Here is a 9,961-nt window from a genome sequence, read left to right as displayed (position 1 = left end):
GCCGCCACCGCCGTTCCGACGCTCAGCGCCGCCCCATGCAGCCACCGCTCCGCCGGGGGCGGGAGGCGGGGGGGGGGGGGGGAAGGACGACCGCGCCGCGGGGGCCGAGCGGGTGCACGGCGCCGCCGCAGCCCCCACCGTAGCCGGTCCCGGCAGCGCGGCGGAGAGCTGGCGGGGTCGGCGACGGCCACCAGGCGGCGGCAGCGGAGGCCGGGAGCGGCCGAGCCCGGCCCCACACGGGAACGGGCGTGTGGGGCCGGGCTCGGCCGCTCCCGGCCTCGGTGCTGCGGTCGCCGAGCCGTCACCGGCCCCTGGGCGAGCCCGAAGCGGAGGGACGAGGGCTCGCGGGCGATCCCGCGCGCGCCTGTGTGGAGGAGTCGCGCGCGCCCCCGCCTAACGGTCGTTGGGCGACGGGCGCAGCGGAAGGCGGTTGGAAGCCGTTGGGCGCCGCTCCTCAGGGTCGCCCTGTGGGAAGGGACGGGGGGAGCCGAGTCCCGGATTGCTCCCCGGTGAGCGGCGGGGCCGTTTCTTTACCTTTTTACCTCAGGTTTTGGGGTTTGGTTGGTTGGTTGGGGTTTTTTTGTGGGTGGGTGGGTGGTGGTGGTGGTTTTGCTTTTTTCTTCCCCGTGGAAGGGGGAGGCAGGTTTTCGGGTCCGCGGTGGTGCCAACAATCCCCTTTCCCCAGAGCCCGTTTCTGTAAATAGTTGTTCGAGGATGGAGTTGCTGCCAGTGCCTGGCTTCCATTAACAGCCGCTACTTCACAGGAGGGTGTGGTTTCAGGTTGGGCGATTATTCCATGAAATAGAAAACAAAATGGTACCAGGCATTTTTTTTAAAGGAAATCTTTAATGTAAAAAAAAAAAAAAAAAAAAAAAAAAAAAAAAAAAAATCTGAAATTCACTTGCATGTCTTTCTGTAAGTAGGAGGAAAGCATTCATCTAATGAATCGGGCAGGCAGTGGTAGGAAATTTACCTGAAAAGGCCCAGTCCAAGGATGTAATGGTTAAACTTAAGAGACCTGGAACTAAAGGGGCTCAATCCCACTTACAAAATGTGCATATTTAGCCTTGACTAAGGAAGGATTTTTCTGAAAGAAGGAACTTATGAAATGATGTGACTGCTCAGGAAAATGTCTGCTGTCCAAATAGCCGTAAAAGTTGCAAAAGAATGATCTGGCTGCACATGGTTAACCCACAGTGACATGAACTTCCAGAGAGACATCAAAAACACCAGAAGAGGCAACAAAAGGAGGCAGCAAGCTAGAACTTGTGTGTGGCAGTATAATGTCTCTGTGTGTATAAATACATACATGTGCATGCATATGAGGATGTATCTTCGTGACAAGATGCATTATTTAAAAACACTCAGGTGTGACTGCTCCACTGTTGAAACAGCAAATATTCTCATTCATGTGTTTACTTCCTCCGATCTAAATATTTTGTTTCTATTTCAGTTTAGACACCAACATTGTAGAGTTGCTAAAGCATCCTAGGATATTCTGGATAAGAGTTTTTTCTTTAGTTCCAGTGGATTTATGATTATATTTTTCTAATTGTATGTGTCCATGGACTTTCCCTTCAGTTTTGGCTCTAGGTGCTTTGGTACACAGTGCAAGCAGTTATTGGCATTGATTCCCTGGGCAAGGCAATTGCCCAGTTGCTAGCTGGGAGCCAGCTGGTTGGGGTTGAAATTAACTTTCACCACCTACAGCTACTTACAGTGGCCCACCTAGGGATTTCAGAATACTGTTTTTAAGTAATCACTCTGATCTCTCTAAGCAATCATTATAGGTCTTGTAATTAAATGATTATTATTACTTTAGACTATTTCTACTTTTCATGTATGAATAGTTGCATGTGCTTGGACACATCCATTCCTTTTGGAGGGGTCAGTTTCCCAATACTCCATGCTTTCTCTTGTTCTGGGTAGTCTTTCTTGCTGCTTTGATAAATAAAACTAAAATAACAACAAGGTGCCCTGGCACCTGGCTGCCAGGCCACTGAGCTTAGCCAAAGGTATTTCCCCTTTCTCTGTATCACTTTGTCTGCTGGACATTTTTTGTGTGCTTGCTGTGAATATGTCACCTGCACCTACACTTTTACTTAGTTAAATACATGATTTATATATACAATTTAACTTAAAAATATTTTATTTTTTATACTTTTCTCTCTAAACATTTTTTAAAAACCCACATGGAGGAAGTAATTTGAAGACTTTTACTTGTCAAAGTTGCAGTTCTCCAGCTGGTGGCAGCTCATAGTTACTTCCAGCATTTTAAAGTAAGCAAAAAGAGGCCCTGTAATGCCATGCAGTACTCACTGGTAACATTTCACACTCTTGTACAGAGATGGAAGTAGGTATTCAAGAGGTAGTCATGTCTTTTGTGCCATTTTTCCTTACTCTTTTCTAATGGTTGTCTTATTCTGTAACTTTTTCTCCAGAGGGTGGTAACTACATGAATGTAGAATGAAAAAAAAAAACCAGCTGTGTCAGGGAGGAGTGTTTTAAAGGGAAAAGTAAATTGCTTCATAGTCTGGTGCTAGGAATGACCCGTGGAGCCTACTTCAGCAAGGGGTGTTGCATGAACACACTCACCATATTGGTTTTAGGAATCCTGAACTCTCTAGAGCTAGAAGGGTATTTCCTTGTTTCCACTTTGGTTCTTTACTGGGACTGTCATTTGCCACTTCTTTTCCTTCACCTCTGAGCACATATTGGCTGAGGTGGGACAGCAAAGCAAGTGGCTTCTGCTGAAGAATTTCTAGAGCAGAATAAAAAGAAGTCCTGTCTTTGTGGATCAAGTGACAGATACTTCAAAGAAACAAGTGACAGATCTTCTGAGTGAGCCAACATAGTTGTGTTAAAAGCTGCTGAACAAATTGGGCTCAAAGGAACAAACAATCCCAGTCTGCAGTATTGAAACATGAGGAGTAAGTTTTTTCCACCCACAAGAGGTTTTACATTTCAAAACTTTCCCCCCGCCCCAATTTATCCTAATTTTAGTGTCTATCAAAGAAGATATTACCATAACTGTTAAATTAAAATGTAGTTAGCACCATGATATTACTCTGTCTTTAGAAGCAGACCTTTCTTTCAAAGGCTGCACAAGGTTAGCCTAACATGAATTAAGCCTCACAAATCACCTTGCTCTACAACTGGGTAGACAGAACAAAAGAGACGGGAGTTGGTTATGCAAAGCCACAGGGCATTGCATAAGCAATATGCATGAGCAGAGCTGGGAAGAGGGCTAATGTTGCAGGCATGCTGTGCTTCCTGGCCTCCCAAGGAAACAGCACTCCCTTATAAGTAAGACAGGATGAAATGGCCACACTAAGAAAAGGGGATAAATGCTATAAAGCTTTTCGTATAATGGGGGGCATTTACAGAAATCAAACAAAATAAAGCAAACACTGATTGCATCTCCGTGGGTAGCCTGTCCCACTAACACCTTTGGGACTGAGCTGAGTCCCATCCCAGAGAAGAAATGAAAGTCTGGACATGGCCGTTCCCCTCAGCAGCTCCACATGGTGCTCTGGGGCTGTCTTGCACCCATTTGAGTACAGCACTTTGTTTAGCAATGCTTCGTTGCCATGCAAAATAATTTGTGAGCCTGATGCAGCAGTGACTTCTGAACTGCCTATCTTGAGGCAACAGGTTTAATGACTCTGATAACGGCGGTGAGCCTCCCACCATAGAATAATTTTCTCGGATACTGCTTCTGGTCACTGTTGAGACTCTGCCCCCTTTGGAGTTAGGGGGCAGAAAATCCCTGGGACTTGACCCCATATAAACAAGACTAGAGAAATGGGCTGAGGAAACGTGAAGTGTATTCTGTCCACATGGCAGCGAAGAGGCCTCCCTGTTCACACATATTTATTCAGCAGTGTGGTACCATTAAAAAGATATATAATTGCTGGATATGAACCAACTCACCCTACTCTTCTGCAATGCTGCTTTGTGAAATATAAGCCCCATTTACAATGGAAATGTATGACACTTGTACTTGGAGTTCTTAATACTGCAAGATGTAATACAGCCATCTTAGTGGTAGGCTGTGTCCTTTACGCCCTTGCATTCCTTTCCAGGTAAGGTTGTCAGAACCTTGTGGAAAAGGAGCTAGTCCATATTGCAGGGCCAAATCCCAGGCACTTTATTAAAATCATCTGAAAACGTCACTGCTCTGTGTCTTTTGCCTTTACAGGATGAGATGCTGTCTTAGAGGAGGGCTAGGCAGGTAGGAGGCAGCACGCACAGTAGCTGGAGTAGAAAACTGCTCTGCGCTCTCTGCCCTTCTGCTACCCTAGAAGGATACTCATCTGTCTTCCATTTCATCTCTTAGCCATAGTAGATGCCTGGTATCCCACGGTGAAAACACACCAATAGTTCTGCAGCCATTTTTTCTTTGAAGGTCTCCAGCAAAATGATTCCCTGGAGGAGGAGGAGGTATCTCCCAACTGCCTGTTTTCTCCCTTCATCGGTAGTAGGCAATGAGAGAGCTCATGCATTTCATCTGCACAACTGTATTCTACCTCCTCACTTCGACCATTGTTCATACTACACTCTCCTGTTGGTTTTACATTCTCTGGCTCCAGTTTAACACCCTTAGGTATTACACAAGTAATAGCAGGCAGATGCTGCAATAGTCTGCTGTGGAACTGGTAAGACTACTTAAACAGGAACAACAGTTCTTCAGTTTTCCTTACTCTCTGCTGCAGTGCTAGAAAAGTAGTAATACATTAAAAACATCACAAGTCCTATGAGAACACCGAGATATCTTTTTCTAGAAAATAGTCTTTAAAAAACAGTTTCCAAATTAATTGAGCAGGCCAAAAGAGATTAAAAAAGAGAAGGGAGTTTTCCCAAGTGCTAGGAATTCTTCAGAAAAGGGAAGAGTACAAAAATGAATGTAAAGCCAAAGTTGCTATAAAAAGAATAATGGTGAAAAATTCATTGCAGCCTTCCATTGGGTCATTGACATTTTAACCCCTTAAAAATTAACAAGTCCTGGAACAATTGTCACAATGAACTGATATGGCAGGGATAAGCAGTTGTCCAGCCAAATTAGGATAATTTCAGTGGTTACAAGTTATCTCAATAAGTATAGATAATGTATTGGTAAAGATCACAGAGAATCTAGAAACAGCATGACAGTGGGCGAAATATGTGAAACTAGGAGACAATGAGTCAAGCTCTCATAGCTCTGAGCTACAGTGAAAGGTTTAATACTGTTTATTTACCAGATTTGGAGCGATAATTTCCAGATGAATTGGTACATCTGTATTGGTCTGGAAACAGTGTGCATTAAACACTGATACTTATCACAACCTGCCTTCTCTCAGCTTCCTCACAGTTTGGGAGGGAGTCTGGCTCAATCCCATTTAGGATCAGTATAATATGATTCAATGGGGGTAGAGGTGAGGCAGCCTAAGCAAGGCTAAAGGGATCAGCTTGTGATTAATTTCAAGAGTACATCAAGAGACACAGGCAATATCAATAAACCACAATATAAAAAAAAGTTTCATAGATTTTATATTTAGATATTAAAGCTTTACAGAGTCATATGCTTAAAAGAGATACAAGCTTTTGAGAAATACCTTTGGTATATAATTTTTCCTTCTGCATTTATTTAGTCATGAGCATTATCTAGAGTAGTGCTATGACACATAAAAAATAACATGTTAATAAAATGACAGGAGAGGTTTAAGAGTTACATAAAAACTCCATGCTGGCTGCGTTTGTTGTTGTTGATGTATCCTGTCATATTTCACCCATGTAGTTTTTTCCGACTATATTTCATGATTCTTTGGTAGCAAATAAAAAGAGTAGTAGTATACAAAAAAGGAAAATAGATGGATAATTCATTAATGCTTCAGATGGAGAAAAATGACTCATTTTATTAAAAAAGGAAAACCTCAATTTATTATGAAATAATATTTATTTACAGGTATTTTACATTTTTAGAAAATAATACAATGGTACTTTTAAATGCTTCATTTATTTTTATTACTTATCTGCTTGTACAAAAGAAGCAAAGACACTATCTTCTTGTTCTAGCAGAACTTCAGGCTTGTCATATTCCAAAATAACTCCTCTCTTCATTACAATAACCAAATCTGCATTGAGGATTGTGTGCACGCGGTGCTGAAAAACAAATAACCAAAATGCCAGTTCAGTGTACCTATCAAATATATTCCAAGATAAGACAGACTTCCAGAAATTAATTTTCCTGACAAGTTCAAGGTTGATTAAGGCTACTTATTCTACTTCTCATCCTCATTTACTGTTCAAATACTGCAGACAAATATACAGACCAAGAACCACATGGATATTCAAGTACCTAAACTGCACATAGGTACTTGAGTATGAAGAGTCATGTGAGTTCAGACTACGATGTCCTAGCCCGCAGTCCTGCCACCACAGGTTGCCACAAGAAGGTAGCCAGGAAGAGTGGGAACAGGGCAGGTGAGCATGGTACTGCACGCAACTGCTCTCCCAGTCCTAGACCACGTCTACATCAGGGGGGTTCCTGAGCTTGGTGTGGTTTGTCTATTTGTAAAACTGAATAGATGTCTCTTCTGGGACCTTGACCATGTCTTCTCTTGAGCTTTCATAAACATTTTGCATCCACGTCCTTTGGAAAAGATTTTTCCAGGCCTGCCCCCCACTGCATGAACAAGTACCCCTTTTTGTATGCTCTGGGCCTCACTGCTCAGAGCTTCGTCTGATGCCTCTTCCCCCTTGCCTCATGATTTTGCAGACCTCTCTCACATGTCCTTATGACATGTTTTTTTCCAGGCAGAAGAGGCCTAGTCTACACAGCTGCTCCCCATAAAGAGCAGTTCCATGCCTCTGATCATCCTTGTGCTTTCTCAACATTTTTCAGTTGCAGTTTGTCATTATGGGGATGAGGAGACTAGAACTACACACAATGTTCGAGGTATGGGTGAACTATGGACTTATATAGTGGTATGGTGTTTTCTTTTTTGTTCTCTACCCTTTTCCTAGTAAGCCCTAACATACAATTATTTTATTAGGAAGAAACCTCCCCGGTTCTTTCCACAGTGAATACTGAAAAGAATTTAGCTTTTCTGCAATGCCATTACCTTTTCTGAGCATTCCTTCCACGTATCGATCATCAAATGGCCCTATAGACTGACAGACTTTTGCTCCCAGTGTGTTTCAGGGATTCACGGATTCACAAGTTCAGTTTTGATGGCTTCCAGAAGCTGCTCTCATAATTTTATTATTTTTTTTTGGCCTGCCTTACTGCATTTTCACATGTAACATGCCAGAACTTATGATCATTTCTGTTTTCATTACTTGGCTTTGAGTTCAGCTTTTACAGGAATGCCTTCTTGTTTCTAATATCCTTTTCTATTTGTTTAGTCAAACCAGCTTCTTTCTATCCTTACTCAAGCCTTTCTGAATAAATAGCATGCATTGGCTCTGGGATTTCTGAATAAAATCCTTCAGTAATTTCCATGATCTCTGTCAGATTCAATTTTCTTTGCTTCCTCTTTCAGCTTTGTTATTCCCCTCATTTATTTTGGGGTTTTGTTTTTAGCAAGCCTCCTCATTTTTGCAGAATTCCGCTTTTTAAAGTTCTGTGTAACTGCATTGGATTTTTTGGGTCTGCATTACTCCTGCAGGGATATTTAATCTCAGCATACTGTGGACCCTGTTACACAATCGCTTTTCACCCATAAGGTTCCTAATCAGATCTGGGGCACTCTCAGTACCAAAACAACTCTTGTATTTCCTTCTGTGGCTTCCTAGCCAGATGTTCCATAAAATAATCACTGATGGTATCTACAAATCTCATCTCTGCTACAGTCCTTCTGTGACATTTATCCAGTCCCCAGGCAGGGGAAGGGGACTGAAATATCACATTCCAGTTGTACTTGCTGCCCTTGTTGTCTAATCTCTTTCAGTATAACACAATCAGTGCTGCCATGCTGGTAAATTAACATAGATAATATAGACCCAGTACTATACTATTCCTATCTTCCTAAGCACGAATTAGGAACATATGACTTTCTCTGAAAAAAAAAAAAACAACCCAGCACCCCAACCCAAAACCAAATCAAAAACAAACAACAAAACACCAAACAAACAAAAAAACCCCCACTACCCAAAAGCCCCCCAAACCCCCATATTGTTTCTACTACAGAGCATTTTGAATGCAAACCCACCTGCTGTAAACCCAATTTACATTTGGAAGTAAAAACAGTCAAAGTAAGTTTATTCTACAATGCTGTTTGTTTGAACTGTGCAGTTTAAAACTCACTAAAAGAATGAAAGACTAATAAACTGTCTCAGCCTATGCCCAAACATACTGAAAAAGATACATAAATGCAAAATGCAGCGCAACTCAATTTTCATGCAGAGAAATCAGGAAATTTCATGCTTATGATTCCTTTGCTTTTTTTATAATGACACACTGAATGGATACCATAAGATAAATCAGGTTTTCTATTACATATCTGCTAGGTGAAAATAAAAAGATGCTGTAAGATTCCTGAGCATAGATTTCTTGAGTTGTATTTAATTTTTAAATTTTAAGAAGCATAATGACTTTATTTCAACTCCCTGAAATATGTGTATTTTGAGAAAATAGAGGACTGAAAGGTATGTACTGCTTCTGACATATCTGTTGAGCCAACTGCTTTGATCCAGGTCAAATCTCTTTCATAAACAATTTTCTTACAGATACTCGAGATCTTTGTATAATCACTTCAAGAATACGCAAACTTAAATTCCATCACTGTCAACAGGGAAGGAATATTTGCTTTTAAAAGTTAGTAAAATTCTCATTTATTAGTTCAAATTCTGAAACATAATTGCTTTATCCAATGGCAGAACTATTACACAATTTTACTTGTCCTTAGTGAAATTATTGTAGCATGATGAAACATATTCTTAGATTTCACAGTAGTCAAAATCATATTATATTTTAAATTAGCCTAAAATGGATAACAGAAAATAGACCACATACTTAGATTACATGTCTTTATAGGCAGACTTAGCATCACGCAACACATTTAAGAAACATGTAAGAAAGTAGTTTAAAAAGGAAAAGAAAGTTTGTACTTAAATACCACTTAAAAAAAAAAAGATTAATGGCCAAATTAACACATTTATTAACATTGACAAGAATTGACTAATGTAGCATTTCTGATTCTTGTTTGCGTTAGAACGGCAGCAGGGACTGTACTTACTGCTATTGTAACTACAGTACGGTCAGCGAATGCAGTCATGACTACCTTCTGGAGTATGTTCTCCTGTGAAAAGAAAAACATTCGTTGCTTTCAAACAACAGAAGTTACATGATAGACAGACAGATACTCAGAAGGCTTAAGTAACCACTGATTATTACATGCTTTTATTGATCCTTCATTACAGAATAAAAAACTAACTACATGTCAGAATTAAGTCAGAGCCTGGTCTCCAATTAGATAGCCCAGCTCAGTCTTGCCACCCCCACTGCCTCTGGGCTTCAATGCACGAGAGCTGTGCTCTGGCCCCCAAACCCCTGCTGTCCTGACCTCAGTTTTACAGTGAGGAAATCAAAGATCAATTCAGGGTCCTGCCAGGCTGCCTGCATGCTGGCACCTCTGCGGTGCATTCTTCACCCTGCTGCAAGCCCAGGAATGTCCCAGCACAATGGGGACATCTAACACCAAGGGGTGGCAGGGATAAGCAAGGGAGTGTGCTGTACCTGGCATAGTTAACAGTGGAGATGATATTTAAGATGGTCTTAACGTACATAGTTCTCACTCAACAAGTGCTCATCCTTTGCTATTTAGAAAACATGTTGTTGTTTACCAAACTCTGCCCAGAAATGTCACTAGCACAGATACCTTTATTTGTTATCTGTTCTCTAGATATGTATCTTAAGGGAGGAACTATAACCTCAGTGCGTCACAATTCAAAACGTCTTTTAACTGGGCTGCTTACAGTC

At 41.5% G+C, this 9,961-nt stretch overlaps 1 protein-coding gene across 2 annotated transcripts in view; it reads right to left on the bottom strand.

Annotated features, from left to right (window-relative positions):
• Positions 1–5,512: 5,512 nt before the first annotated feature.
• The window catches only part of ABCC8 (ATP binding cassette subfamily C member 8), an 81,469-nt gene continuing 77,020 nt past the window's right edge, over positions 5,513–9,961 (bottom strand). For both annotated transcript variants that reach the window (XM_049821006.1, XM_049821007.1), the window contains 2 exons: positions 9,219–9,281; positions 5,513–6,141 (listed from right to left, as the gene is read on the bottom strand). In XM_049821006.1, coding sequence (XP_049676963.1) covers positions 6,004–6,141; positions 9,219–9,281 — 201 coding nt within the window. In that variant the 3' untranslated portion in view covers positions 5,513–6,003. The remainder of the gene's footprint in view (positions 6,142–9,218; positions 9,282–9,961) is intronic.

The sequence above is a fragment of the Accipiter gentilis genome, chromosome 17 (assembly GCF_929443795.1).
Source record: "Accipiter gentilis chromosome 17, bAccGen1.1, whole genome shotgun sequence".
NCBI classification, from domain to species: domain Eukaryota; kingdom Metazoa; phylum Chordata; class Aves; order Accipitriformes; family Accipitridae; genus Astur; species Astur gentilis.
This window is presented reverse-complemented; position numbering and strand designations above follow the sequence as displayed.